Genomic DNA, 15,953 nt, shown 5'->3' on the forward strand with positions numbered 1-15,953 from the left:
CACACTTTTTATCCCATCTTTGGAAGTTCAAATAAACACTGGATTTATCACACTGCAACAATGGTCCAGAGTGCTTGAGTTGATGTTGTTTATCCACCACACCCTGATCTGCTCTCAGCATATCTCCGTTTACCTGAATTCACCTGTGCAGGAACCCAAACGGGCCTGAAAACAGGCCTGCATTCCAAGACCACAAATTCCAACCCACTAGTGACGGCTAATCTACGCCCCAACTCCTGGACCACTGGCAGAGATTTGATAGAGTTCAGGGGGGTCCCATATAAAAATACTAAAACCTATTTGCATTGGCCAGATTAACGATATGATATCAGCTGGTGGTAAACCAAACTCTTTCTACACATATCGGTACAATGGATTGATAGGGCTGCTGCCAACTGTCCATTCAATGAACCTGACTGGACAGGAAATGGTGCAGGTACATGTATTTCTGTAACACCTGTGTTGACCCAAGGATAATAACAAAATTGTTTTCCCACTGGAAAAAAAAAAATTTTGCTCCTGGGAAGTACAGAGGTTTTGATGCTGACCAACATGCATGGTAAGATAGCGATGTAGACATAACCAAAGAGGAAGAGGAGCAATGATATTTACTCTCCATGCAGTCAGATACAGAAGTATGCCCATTCTTTTACTTTACTTTTAATCAAAATGGGCAGTTCCCAGTAATCATTTGGTGATGTTTAATTGATTCACATTTCTTTCTAGAGTTTTCTTCTTTAACCCTAACAGTCCCAAATCCTCCAATTTCAATATGATTTTGCATACACCCTAGGGGGTTAGGGTTAAGTTCTGTTAGATGTAGCATTTCAAAGCTTAACCAATGAAGAAAGCAATCAGTTTTCTGTTACAAACTATCACAGCTGTATTCAAAACATCTGAGTTTGATTTCTGATTGTGTGACCGAAAAGTCGTGTGTCAATTTTGGCTTCACTTTATAATGGTGATTCTGAAACTTTACATTCCACAAAATGTAATGAAGCGAGGTTGAACAGTTTAGTGTAACCAAAAGTGAGGACCGGAAATGGTCACAATGTACAATTCGTTTGTTGATAAATATTAAAGTGATTACAAAATATTTTTGAAATATGAAAATGGATGTTTGTCCCTCTGTAATAAGTGGAACTGTTCAAACACCTTCGTCTTCTTTATTCCCACAATGAACACAATTGTAAACAACGCATACCAACATGAACGCAAACAGGCAACCAGAGGTTTTCCCAATACAGTGCCATACATTTACGGCTGTGGGAACCAGTTTTTTAATAGGAAATATGCGAGTCACATTTCACCAAATGTTTTGCGCAGCAACCCTCTCCTAAAAAAAAATCGTCAAGCAACAGTTTCTGCAAAAATTCTTCCTAGTCAATTTAAAGAAGTAAATATCAACACAAAACCATCATACACGTACATGTACTTGGAATCGACAAACGTTGTCCAAAAAACATAAAAAAGGAAAATTGAACAGTTTGGCCTTGCATGTTGATTTGCACATGTATGGAGTGTCCTAAATTTGTATTTCAAAGAGAGCACATTTTCAGCAACAAAAAATCAGAAGTAACCTGTTCCATGACTTATGACTTTAAACCACAGTCACAGGCTGTGACATATTGCCAAATGAGGGCGCTCTGCATGATTTACTGAAAGCATCATTGACAGTAGGTGATTCTGCATGGCTTCAGGTTGCATTCTACTTTCATTTGTCACAACTGTAAAAAGATGCATGTGTGGCACTGCCAACTCAAACAAAAGCATAAAACTACTGCATAACTGTAGGCACAATTATTTTTTCCCCTCAAAAAATATGGTAATCAAATTTTCTGGAAGGCAGCATTGTATAATGTGTGCACATGCCTGATAAAGGTTCTGTTTTAGCTGAGATCCAGCTGAACTACAGTCATTAGCAAAAGGTTTAGGACCACCCATACAAAATTAATCAGCCTGAAGAAAATCCAACCTTACTGGTACATCAATCGATCGTGATAACTTATGTTTATTTTCTGTGTAACCTTAGGACCTTGGTTAAACAGCTATTTGACTACATTTCCATGATTTGAAATGTTAACAGTCTAACATTTAGTGCGCCCTCCTTTATTTCTGATTACTTAGACTGGCTTTTTACCCAAGCTGCCTTACAGACAAAATGTCACACAAGACGTGCCTTTGCAAAAACCCTCATTCAAATGGGTATAAAGCACTACACTGATGTTATGCACCACTGTAAAACCATGTTAAGTAATCATTTATTGAGACAGTGTAATGCAGGCCCCGAGACAGAATTACCAATAAAATTCCAGATGGTCTTAAACTTTTGCAAATGGCTGTACATGTACACATTGTATGTATGTATGTCAAGATAATTATAGAAGTGATCTTTGTTATGAATATGAGGGGCTGCAAATAAAATTAAAGGGGGCCATTTGTATAAAAAATATATGATAGGTCATAAACAACAGTGTTCATTTTTTAGTTAGGCACAATGTAGGTAAAATGTAACTGGAAAAGTTTAATATCGTGAAACAGTCTTCGCTGCCAATGTCTAAATGTTGTGCTAACTTTATTTTTTAAAAAAACCTCTAACACAAAAACTCTCCTCCGAAAGAAATAACCCCACAATGTCAATGGTAACAAACCACAAAGTAACAATTTACAAGAATTTACATGTACACGGGTCACTTCTGATAAAGGTAAGACAGGCTGCCGGGACTACTTTTTTTCTCTCTCCCTCTTCAAATTACAGTCAACCACAATAGCATTTGGGAAAAGCAATCAAAATACCGGGGTTGGAGTGTTTGTTCTTGGGGTGAGTGCATTGTCCGGGGCAAACACACCTGACGCAAACCCTCTTTGAGTTGGGTAATTGAAGAGTGTCGACTTGTTGGGCCACGTAGAAAAGAGTGTATTTAATTTCGTGTAATAACTGCTTGGGGAAGGGTAAGCAAACAGGACGATTTTGACTGGATTTAGCTTTCATGTCAAGGAAACTATTACTCATGTAATGCAGCATGCATGATTAATGTATAAATCTCTAAGAATCTATACATGTACATACACGTATACTGAGGAAGGAAGTGTGCCTCTGAGATGGAATGAAACACTTAAAAAAATCAAGGGTAATTGAATTTGAAGCTTGAATATGCGTTTTTTTACTTTTTCTATAATTAGTACAATTTAGAACTACATGTACACAGGAAGTTTCCTAAGAATCCTCACTTTACGTCATCTATTATGGATGTGAGCAATTAACCATGTTCCTTTCCAAGAGGAAAAGAAATATCAACCAACAGGTGATAACTTGGTACATTAGTTTTCAAAACCAAATCGAATGTGACTGAGAGGACACAACTAGGACATAAAATTCCTGGACGTTAATAAGTACCCGTCACTATGACTTGATCGCACAAAAGAGCCATAAGACACAGCCAGAATGATGTACATGAAATCACAAATATCCCCACCTAAAGATATTCTGTGGAGGGGGCCGGCTTGTGCACCCACAGAAGTTGTACAATTGCTCACAGTTGGCCCTTGAACCTTTTTTGTATGAAATACTGTAACCGTTGTACATGTTGTATAGTTACAGTCACACAAGCAGCCTAGGGATTCCATGCATTCTGGAATAGTTTCTCCTCCACTGTTGGACAGACAATTGAAATGTGATTGAAGTCTTCTTATTTACCAGTGGGAATCAGCAATAAATATAACCAATTTTATTGAACTAAAAACGCACCAGTACTTAAGTGCTGCATAAAAATACATGTAAACTTCTGAGTACTATGCTCTTACAATTAAAAAAGGGCTAAGTTTTTATTCCTTCTAGCTCAGCAAACAGAGAGTGGAGAGTCTCCCACATAAATTCAAACTGTCACCAGGATAGGGTGTGATCCTGCTAGGAGCCCTGTAATAATTCCTGACAATCCTAACCTTACAGTCTGGCCTTCTTGGACACCCTGTACAATGGAGATGCCGGGTGTGCAGGGGAGACCTCTCACCACATCACATCAAGAGCTCCCAGGGACTCTAGTCTAGCCTTGGATTGCGGTGAATTTGTATAGCCCCCCATGATGCCGACAGTCCATTATTTTCATTCTTCTGACTGACTGACTGCCAACAGACCTTTTATCTGTCAATAATGCTTCTGTCCACTGTGTGACACGAGTCTCCTGACACAGACAAAAAGATATTTCCCTGCCAAGTCTGCCTCCAATATTGGGCACAAAGGCCATGCCGTCTGAGATGGCATTCATTTTCATAGTGGGCCTCAGTCCTCAGCTGGTGTTGGTCAAACTGTCAGTCCAGAGAAATTTCCAAAATAGTTGTGGAAACAGTCAAACCTTTGCAGCCTTATTTTTTCCCTGCCACATTTACGGTTGCATCTTTTTTTGTAATTAATGAACAATGGTGCAGGAAAACAATGGGCTCTGAGCTCAACCAAGAGAGGGTGCTATTTTCTTTACAGTGGAGGCTCCTTTGGTTGGAACTGAACTTTGCTGGTTCGCAAACAACTAGGAAATGCACAGGTCACGATCGCATTGCTTCTAAATTTAGTACAGTAAAGTCAACATGCACAAGATGTGACAGCTTCACAATACAAAGTATTGGTTGAATGCAAGCACAGCTATTTCAAAGGATATCCTGCAGCTACATACCAGGTATGCACATTTTCTCAAAGCAGTCTGTCTCCAAGTTTATTTCACATCCCCATTTTCTGGAACACAAGCACCATTCTGCATTGATAGCTGATACACACCACTGCTTTAAAATCCCCATCAATGAAGGCCTTTGCAATGTCATCCATACATCCTGTTCAACCCAGAAAAAAATCTGACAAAACAAATCTGAAGACCGGCAGGCCATGGCACAACAGTCAACTTCTTTTTTTCCCCCACACATTTAATTAAGTCTCTTTTCACGGAAGTTACTTATTAACAGGCTAAAGACCAAGCAAGGTAAACCATTGCTAAGAAGACATAACATTAAGATGTACATGTAACACCAGAATAGTTTTTTTTTGGGGGGGGTGAAAGAAATGTTAATAGTTTTAGTTTCATCTGCCACTGAGGACTTAAAGATGCATCAATCTTGCGTACCCATTACAAGGTCTATCTTTCAGGAGTGCAACTGCTACATAAATACAATGCATCGTGAGTTTTCCTTTGTCCATATTAAAAGTGAAATCACAAATGGCCATCCTACCTGTCTCCATAAAAAATTTCACAAATGCAAAAAAAAAAGAAAGATTCGTTTTGATTATGCAAACATCCAGGTGCAACAGCATCCCGGTACCTTAAAAGACTTGAATGGGTAAAACCAGTAGCACATGTATTGTGTGCACCTGTTCCAGTGGGGTTACTGGGTACAGCTTATAATTGAACAGTTACCATACAAACTGTCAACACCAGGAGATATTGCCCCTTAAACCAAGTCCTGTTGCAGAGAAACAGCGCAATGGCTCCTTATTGACTGTTGGACTCAAACACTTCAGACCCAGCTGTAATCTGACTTGCAAAACACTGCCTGGAACTCTGGCAGCCTGGAATGGATATCTTTTTAAATGAGTGGTGACGGCGATTTGTCAACCTACATAATGCGGGAATGCTGGTCAGGGTTCCTGTAAACTGGCTGTGAGAATGATAGTGATTCATGCGCAAAAGAATATGTATCGACGTGAGCGGCGAGTGCAAATTCCATTACAGATGATTAATTTTCAGGAAAGATGGGGTACTGTTTGTTTTTTTTACAAAAAAACTGTCTGGCCCGTGTGTACTTCAGACAGCAACAATCCCCATACTGGGATATCAGAAAAGTTGCAGTCCCCTCTCAGTAAGAAAACTAGAACAAGAGATAACGTGCAAACCTCAAATAAATGCTTACATTTAAATCAATCCCCTGGGGTGGACAAAAGATTCAATCTGGATTGATTCTTTGTAGGAAAGAAACTTGTCCCTCTCTCCTCATTCAGAGGGGAAATCAGATTTCAGACATTTCCAGACAATTTACATTACATGTATCATGTACATGTGTGTACAGTACTTGTACAGCCAAAAGATAATGAACAGTGTGAAAGTTGATCGTCGAGCATATACATCATGAATGAGAAGTCAGGAATCTAGACATACCAATACCCATTTTTCACTGGCATTGTTAATTAGGTGCCTGTACCATCATTTAACCATTTGCTGATAGTATTACCTTTGGCCAATAATTTTGACTTCTAACAAACTCCGGGGCGTGCCCAAGGCGAGATATTTGCTACTACAACAGGCCCTGCGCAGCAGCCTAGTTCAACTTTACCGATAGCACAGGGCCCCCTCAACTGACTCATATTCTGTGCATGTGTACAAAAACACAAATGGGAGATCAGCGTGTACAAACATCAGCCGTAACTAAGTCAAATGCACATGACGCTTCAACACGTCAACCGTGCCTGATGGTCAGATTCTGTTCACTGTTCCTCTGATATGGAGTGGTTAACATTATTGGCGAGAGAAACCCTACGGATATGAGGAGAATAGTGCCAGCTAACGCCTCGTACGACAGCCCATGTAGCATCTTCATCCAAGGCTGATCAGAAACTGTTAATGTCTGAGGCAGTGAGCAATCCTCCTGTCAGATTCCAACCTCTGCTTCCTCTTTCGTAAGTTGTAAGGAATTGCCTGAATTACTCAAATTGATCATTTATTTAGGGACTAGGGGTACACAATAGTGTTACAAATTATTCAGATTGTCCATTTAGATCATCACCGGAGAGTACATATATACATGTATAATGAACCCTCTAAAATCTCGCACTGCAGTATTAACGAGGGTACATGTACATTCAATGTACCTTGAGGATGAAGTGACTGAAAACAAGTTTATACGGAATATGAGAAGGGAGAAAGATGTCAAATTTGGGGTTTTATCTATAATTATCTTCTTTTCTTTTTTTAATATTTCAGGGGGTGGGTGTGATGGGAGGAGTTGCAAAGACAATGGGGAAGGGGGCATGTATCTCCTATGACAACCCCCTCCCCTTCCCCTCACTATGCCGCTGGTCATAAATCCCTGGAAATCCTGTCAAACCATACCTTACATGTATTTGGGGAATTCTGGATACACTGTACACATCAGAACCAACTTATGGTTTGGTGAGATCAAAATTTGTTCAAAAGGGAAGAAAAACTTACCTCCAATAGTGAAGTGCCAGTCCAGGGCAGCGGTCCCCACATTTCATACAAGGGCGTCCTTTGTCCGTGTCATAGCCCGGGCCATGCTGCAGGGGGAAACAAATTAGAACAGATGAGGGAATTAACAAAAAATCAAACGGATTTAGCTGCCTTCAGGGAATGAATCTGTGACAGATTTGAGGCAATTGCCAAAAGACACCAAATGGGAATTCTCTAAGAGTACCATAGGTGTACGTACATAAATTTTATAAATGAGGGAAATAAAAAAAGGGGGAAATAAATGATATCTTGTTTATTTCAAGTGATTTTCTGATGTGAATTATGAGGTTGAACGCCATGATAGGCCTACTTGATTCATTCATAAAATCTGCACTGACTTTCTGCATTCATTGATACTCCAGAAAATTACTTTCATCATGGAATTATCTTACTGGAAAATCTCTGGCTCAAGTGTAATTCATGAAAATTAACTTCTATTTTTGAGATTCATGTAAATGTGCTTTAATCAAAGACTAATGACTTTATATTTCTTCTGGTGTATGCATGTATATTCTCTGGTTTGATAGCATTGTCTACTCATGTTACTTTTTCTACTTCCCAATTCAAACAATCTTCCCCTACCGCACAAAGATTATGCCAAGAAAGAGCAATTTCACATATCAATGACTGTGTCAGACATTTTCATTTCAGGCCTAAGGTTACCTAGGCCTATAGCCCTAAGTATAACTTATTTATTTTGAATGGGAAACATTTTCAATGATCTCTATTAAGAGGTACTAGGAAAAGAACTTCATTTAGCTGCAAACTGAAATAAGATTCGGAGATTTAAAGGTGGTAGCCTAGGCCTAGGCTACGTCAACCAACAGTTGGCCCCTAAAATGAAAGTCATCTGTTATGTAGGCATGGTTGGCCTGATATACATGTAACAAATAACATTTCCTGACATGACTGATATTCACACTGACATGATTATATTATAATGCCACTATTCTTTTCCTTGATCCCTTTTCTCTCCCACACCGGATGACTGCTGCTGTCAATGTCCAACAGCCAAGCACAACTGACTCACACTCTAAAATGAGTATAAAAGTCATGCCGCGCGCGTAGTCAACTGCGTCACGAAGTCCAAATGTCATGTCATGATGTCGTTGTTGTCATGATTCATATGTTGATGTTCTGGGACCCGGTAACTTACCAAGTCTTTTTTATCCTTTTTACGTCCACCACTTCCTGTTCTAAGCAGCATGATTGACGGTACGGTACAATAAAAAAGACCTGAATTAATTCAAACAACAAATGCGTGCTAAAGTATTACACTAATGAGATATTCACGAGCAGAAAAGTACACGACATAAGTCGATACTGTAGGTCGCCATTTTGATAAACAAGACGCGTCACTATGCGGAAGAATTTTGGTAAACGTGTTTACCTCTGGTAATTGGTTTACGTTCGCTCTTGAAATAGTACCGTGCCAAAAGTTTTCTGACGATGGCTGGTTTACAATTCAGATAGGCGGTTTACAGCTCCGTTTTCTTCTTTTTTTCCATTTAATGTACGTTTTCACTTTAAATCCCAACATCGTCTATGTACTTGATAGTACAGAGTGCCCCAAGCTCAGTATCACGGAAGATTGGATCATTTAGGGTGCAGACCACTAATTCAAGTGAGAATTTCTGGCCAGCTCATTAGCATTAAAAGTGCCCCCCACAGTATCTTTTGAAAAAGGAGATTGTTTGGCCCCCAAAATGGTGAGATTGTGTAAATCGTTGCCGGGATCAACTCCCTGGGTCTTTGAGCTTTCATATGAGAGCAAAAGGGCTAAAAACTACGGTTGAAAAATGGTCCAAAGTGCCCGAGAAAGTTGTGGGTTGCTACTTGAAAAATGGCTGCAATCAGACTTCGGAGAAATCACTTTTGGGGGGGGGGGGTGATTTTGTTTTGTGGGAATAATTAAAAATGTAATTGGTTAACCCACAAAAAATTGCAAAGAAATTGAAAGATAAGTGACCAGACAAGAGTTTCATTTGTGTTTCAGAAATCTCAGGGATGTTGGCGTGCATGCTATTGGGCCCTGAACAGTGCTGATTTTACACAGTTTTCAATGGGGCTTGAATTAGTGGACTGAACCCATATAGGCCGCGTTGATTTCTAAAAGCTTGAGCCTGAAGGACGTTGTCCCAAAATTTGAACTGTTACAATTTTTCCAAGCAGTGTTTAGAAAATTGTTTAAAAGGTGACTAGTTTTTCCCCTGGTCATTTCCCAGAAATGGTTACATTGATTTTTCTCCACTCTGAAAATGTTATTGAAAGCGGTAGTTTGGAAAGAACCTTAAACTTACTTTGTAGTTAACGCGATGTGACTTGGAAAAGGCGGAAAAAATAATCCCTTTACAACACAGTTTTACAGGGACACAATTTTGCCCCCTCCCCCAATATCCCAGATGGGAATTTTGTGTTTATCCCAATGCAGCACCGTGAGATACCATTCGTTCTGTGGTCAGAATTAAGACACTAATCGGAATAAATTATTGGAATTAGTGCATTAAATGAGGTTCCTCGGTTGAGAAAACTTCGGATGATCTACGCGCATTCTGCCATTTGTGATGCATGGAATTCGGTGTACCTGTATGTACTCGCGAGACTCTGACCTGCAACATGAGTTGTGAATGTTGTCTTCTGAGTAAAGAGGTAAAAAAAATCCAAAGACATTTGTTCAAGACTCTAGCGAGTCGCAATTTATAGCCGTACGTTTAAAGTAATAGAAGGGCCTTAAAAGTCGACAGGAAGCGTTATATCGATATAAAAATTGATGATGTTCACAAGTGCCAGCTATTTTGTCAGGAAATGTTACAGGACAACGATTTTACGTCAGAGTGAGCACAAAGGACTTCAGTTCATTGTTGAGAGACGCTATTGGCCGTCCTGCGGTTGGTAGACTGCGTTTAGAAAAGCAACAATGGACAGTAATTATATATAATTATATAATTATATAAGAAAATGGACAGTAACTTTATTCAGTTTAACCACTCAGCAGCTTGTAATCATCCCATTGTCGGCACATCAAAGCGTTCAGTATGTTCAGAAATTGAAGAATGTCGAAATTTCCTCAAGCTGAAACCAGTTCAAGATTAATTGGATCATTGTATGCAACGCTTTTGGACCTGGTACCCTTGATGTGTAATTATAATGTTTATACCGTGACACATTATCAGGCGAACGGAGGTGCCTTCACACCCCGCCGGCTACTCTAAAGACATGAGGCATTAATTTTAAAGTTGGTTTTCGCTGAATAAGAACGGATTAGGATTAGACCAATTAGGACACCTCCGGCTAGCGGTTGAAGGAAAGTTTCTGAGTATTTCACAACTTGGGGAAACGGGATGCCATTGATCATCAGATGGAGTCAGATAAGAGAAAGAAACAACAGGTGTACAATCAGTTGAAAGAAAAGAACAAACCTCAATACTCACGAGGAAGAGTACGGATGTTGGTAAGGGATCACTTATGGCTCCGGTGTGACAGCCTACTAGGCCTACTTTATCACCATTATTTTCAGCCCCAGCTCTAAACTTCTGCATTAACTGTCCCTCGTAACCTATGCTTAATGACAAATGCAGGGTTTTGTCTCGAGAGCCAGCAGGCTATGCCACTGAGAATGATTCCTGTAGTCGCGCCTCTAATCAAGACATGTTAAGACATCTGCCTTGTGGGGGCGCTGTAACGCTCAAGTTAAATGTAAGTTTTGGCGACCTCCGTCTCCAATTTTTTGGCGACGGGGGAAACAGAAGTGTGTCTGTGGGAACTGCATGCTAGTCAGTGGCGTAACTACGGGGGACATGTGCCCTCCCCCTCCCCCCAGCGGATGCCCGTGCCCCCGCCACCCCCCGACATTTAGCCCTAGTTACGCCACTGATGCTAGTCACTACTTTTGACAAATTGACACGATGGGAAATTCAAACAGTGAAGTAATTGACACCTGTGTAATATTTTGAAAGCCATATTCTACTGTCATACTCTCATTATTGTTCCTAAAATGCCTGGGCGTCAGAAGGGTATATTGAAGGGGTGGGGGACAAAAAGGGGAAAGAAGCGAAAATGAAAGAAAGGAGATAATGGGATGAAAGTCACCTATTTACTCTAACATGCCCCGGAATTAATGACCTTCCAATGTCGATGGCTTTTCAGTTTGTTGCTGAAGTGCTTTGTCCCCCCTCCACCTTGAAGATTTCCCTTCCTGGAGACACCCATTCCGTGGGGTTGAAATGTCCGAAAGGAGCAATCAAGGGGCGCTTTTTGCGAGTTACATTTTGTCACCAAGTAGCGATCATGACAATTCCAAACAACTGGTCGGGAGATTTTTTTTGCCAGTGCATCGCACGACAGGTGACGGGGTTGCTCCACACGCAATCATAATTAAAGTAGTCCCTCGGAAAATTACAATGAACCTACGACATCCTCCTTCCCCCTTTTTTTAACTTCAAGTTGCGGGTCAAGGAGGAAAAAAACGTGGGACTGTTTAGTATTGTGCCCTGAGTCACTGCGTGGGCGCGCTGAGAGGCGGTCGATCGGTGGAGGGGGGGAGGCAGGACTTCCTTCCTCCCACGAGGTACTGGCAGATTTAAACCGAGAGATCTGGTACAAACGAACGCATGCATGGGACGACATTGTTAGAAGACATTCTGCCTGTAGATTGCAATTGGGTTCCAAGGCATACGATTTGCGGCAGCCTCTCTACAAACCTTCGGGAACGAGGTCACTGCAGTCCTCCATGTTGCCGTAGATTTCTTCCACAAGATTCTTCAGTCTTGAGGGAAATCGTATAAATGTATTTTGGCAAACCCGAGCAGGAAATGCGGAGTGTGCCATAATAACATAATCGGGGGAGGGATTACTTCGCCACTTAAAGTTTTACTCAGATTGCTTTCTAAAATACCTATACAAAGTGTCCGTAGCAAGTAGCTATAACTCATCACTAGGCCTGAGGGGTTCACACCCTGCATAGACACCAGTGATAAATCCTTATATATAAAAATTATTTTAAAAATACTCATAACTCTCACAGGTGTCCAGGCCGGACAAAAAAATCATGTTCGACATGTCCTGTTTCATTTTTCTTTCATTTTTTAGTGGCTTGACCGATGAATTTTTGAGAAAGTCTCACCCAAAGCAGGCCACCCCTAAAACGAAGGAAATTTCACTGCCCAGAAAAGTAGCCGTTTTGAAAAAGCTTCCCTCTGCCAAACTGCTTAATTTTAATAGTGCCACTTTCGGACCTGAGTGCATCCAAATTGCTCAGAATAGGAAGCCCAAGTCCGGGCCAGAGGTTCAGTGCCACATTTCTTCAATTCCCCAATTCCATTACTCTCAGGACCCTCTAATACAGAATAATTTTATTAATGATTTTTCTAGCCTGTTTGCTTGGGTGCACTCTTCGATCTGCTGGGGTGAAATCATTGCATACTGTGGATGTTAAAGTCCAGTAGAAAGTCATCACTGTTGTGGTTTTGGTCCTCTGACACTGTGAGGAAGCTTTACTTATGGTTTATCCCGAGTCTTGAAGGGGGGGGAGCAGAATGGAAATTTTCCCCTAAACGACCAGTGTCCAATATTTGTCATCCGCCAAAGAATCCCCTCTCCCATCCCCGGAGGAAAGATGCGGAGCCGCTTATAAACCGTCTGGTCCTCTCGGTTCCTTTAAACGGGGCAACATGTAGTCTTGGTTCCAAGACCTTCCAGTTCCATGACACTGTGAAGCATCTCACGTACTGTACATACTGCACATGTACAGTATGTATGTAAATGTACATGTGCATGTACAGTACATAAACATGTATATGTACAGGGCGGTATCACCTCACAAATCGTTATCCTGCGATAACGGTATGTACATGTGGCGAAAGCGCCCTCTTACCCCTTACAATGTAGGTGTGTGTTTAGTGTCGCGGAATAACTACCTGAAGGTCTTATTAGACTAGGCAACATGTCTTCCAGGGAACATCAACTTCCCCTCCCCCCGCCCAACTTGATTTTTTAGAAGCAAAATACTTCATCAGTAAATTGTGCGTAATAGTTGCACCGTGTGTGGGTTGTGGTTTTTTCAGTAAGTAGTAGACTTGAATACATTTCCCGACCCTCAGGGGCAGGAAATGAATCCGAATTGGTCATCCAAGAGTTTCCGGTCTGTGGGGCAGTTGAACCCGACCTTCACGTGGACATTCCGTCCCCGGGGAAATCGGGCGACATTAGCCCCTCGGGTGGACTGACTAAAAGCGGGCCGGCTTCCCCTTAACCGCCGTGCCAGCCGGTAAGGCCCGGTCCGGGTCCTGCGCACTTGCCTTAGGGAGGACATTTCAACAGCGTATAAGCTCTCTGGTCGACTGTCCTGGACAAAGTGCAATTTCATGCAGAGGCGGGAGGAAAGAGGCTACACCGGCCAGAACCGTGGTACGGTGATGCACGATATACACGCACGACAAACACGCAAGATAACGCAACGCCTGGATGGAACCAAGTCAGAAATACTTATGAAAATTTTGGAAATAAAAAAAAATCTGTACTTCTCCTGGTAACTTGAAATTGCTCCATTCATGGTTGATCTATCTTGAATCGAGTGAAATTAAGACGACCTTCCTATTTTTTTAACTTAAGATGAGTAAGAAATGAGTAAATGGTCAAATTCTTAATACCAGGACTAACGTTCTTGAACTCGTGTTAAACTACTTCGAATCAAGTTACACCGGCACTGGATACGCCCCCTTCCACACCTCAGGAACATCACAGTTTTTAACTGTATTCTACTTGCCTCAAGTCGAATGAAATCCGATAGTACCGGAGCGTATCAATAGATCCGGGACCATTTCGATTTTATACAGATTATTTTAATCCCTGTCCAGGGCATCATTCAAGCCAATCTGTCCCAGTTTCCGAACACTGGATTCTCCATTTTGGTTGATGTAAAGTGCGCCCCCTATATCCTTCATTCACTAAGCACAATGTAGTACCCTAGAGCAGACAAAGCGATCTCTTCATGCTTCCAGTTTCAAAATAAATCTGGTCATAAGAGCTGTGTATAGGGCGTGAAGCCTGTTGAAACCTTGAGGGGTAAGAATTCTCTTCCATTCCTTGTAGATTTATAGTTGTGCGCTTCATTCAGCGTCAGGTTTGCCCTAGGTTTAGGGTTTGCATTTTTAAACGATTGCCCCTTTTTAGGAGTGCAGCATCTTCGGAAGATTAGTACCTGAGTCTGTCGGGGTATAAACATAGGGGTGCTGTTCGACTTTTTAGAATCTGGCATATTTATTTTGCTGTGGACCCCATCTACTCGGGGTACACACAATGGAGACTACGACAAAAATTGTCACCTGCCCAATGTCACATCCATGCCAGGCTTTGTGGCGAGATTCAGTTGAAGAAATGGGATGTACACCCGCCGCTCTTCCCTCGTCACGCCCATCGCTCCAGGCCGTATGGGGATTGCGGTTTCAACGCAGAAGCGAAACTGTACTTTGTCATCGTAATTGCTAGGGACCTGGAAGACTGGGGACCCAGAAGACAACTTTCCCTACGTGAACCTATGAACATGTCACCCGCAACGATTTTCCCAACTTCGAAATGATTTGCATTCACGCGTCTGTGTATGGGTTGTGGGGGTGATAATGGGGCGATGTGTTCACGAAGGGCTGTAGTACTGTACAAGTAGGCCTACGATCGAAATGCTCATCGGGCTGGAGAGAGGAGGGACTATGTTTGTATGGACAGTAGAGACCTACAGATGAATCCGAGTGCACTGCAGATCCACGCGTTTTTTTATACCCCCGTAAATGGGTGGAAATGGCTTCTGTAAATGGCAGGGAGGCATCAGATGAGGGTCATGAGGGGGTATTGACCTGTTACCTGTCTCCGTTTCTTTCTGTGATAAATTTAAAAGAAATGAAAAGAGCCAGACACTGACATGAATAAAAACTTTTAGTATTAAGACTGTCAAGTACGCTTTGACGCAGGAAGACGCATGAATGAAATCATTTCAAAAGCACAGTAATAGCGCGGCAGTCGCCCTAGTTAACACACTGTAGAGCAGTGTCCTGCCACTGCCGTTCAGAACACCGATGCCCAAAATACCCCGTTGAGCTAAAGGAATATGGAAGGGCTGCGTAGCACTGTGATCAGAATATCGACGAGAATATAATATCAAATCAGTGCTCTGAAATATGTGATTGCCGAGCTTTCGGTAACTGAGTACCTTCTTCAGGGCAATCCCATATTTCAGAGCACTGTTGAGCTAAAGGGCTTGCCGTGACATAAAGAATACAACTTACCAAGCCAAACCCGTGCTATACGCCGTGCTGCTGTCGTGCCGAACTTTACAAAAAAATGATGAGGCTATTTAGCACAGGGTATAATGGCCTAGGCCCAGGAGATGTGTTATATTTCAGGTTATCTTTCGCCTTATTCGAAATTAAAGACCATGATTACTATTTTTCAAATCTCATCTTCTCCAGCTTGTTACATCCCCCCCTTTAAGTAGATGTAGCACCGCCCCTTAATTCCTACTCCAATGCAAGGGAGAGAAATGGGAGAAGAGAAATATTCGAGGAAGTAAGGGACCTGCTAAAAATGTGTACAAATAAATTGAAATCTCATATTATGTGTCTTACGTAAACGAATTTTCCCATATCACAAACTTGTAAACACTCGTTCCGCGGTTCAAACTGCCTGTCAAAAATAACACTGTGAACAAAATGATAGGTAAATCAAAACAACATATCT

General features: G+C 41.5%; 1 protein-coding gene across 1 annotated transcript in view; it reads right to left on the reverse strand.

Annotated features, from left to right (window-relative positions):
* LOC110974185 (prickle planar cell polarity protein 3-like) overlaps positions 1–8,577 on the reverse strand; it is a 60,320-nt gene extending 51,743 nt beyond the window's left edge. Inside the window, exons 1-2 of the mRNA XM_022225627.2 lie at positions 8,383–8,577; positions 7,188–7,273 (exon numbers count right to left, since the gene is read on the reverse strand). Of these exons, the coding sequence (XP_022081319.2) occupies positions 7,188–7,273; positions 8,383–8,433 (137 nt within the window). The 5' untranslated portion in view covers positions 8,434–8,577. The remainder of the gene's footprint in view (positions 1–7,187; positions 7,274–8,382) is intronic.
* Between the last annotated feature and the right edge of the window lie 7,376 nt (positions 8,578–15,953).

Source organism: Acanthaster planci, linkage group LG04 (assembly GCF_054643075.1).
Source record: "Acanthaster planci isolate LZ-2023a linkage group LG04, COTS_SCS, whole genome shotgun sequence".
NCBI classification, from domain to species: domain Eukaryota; kingdom Metazoa; phylum Echinodermata; class Asteroidea; order Valvatida; family Acanthasteridae; genus Acanthaster; species Acanthaster planci.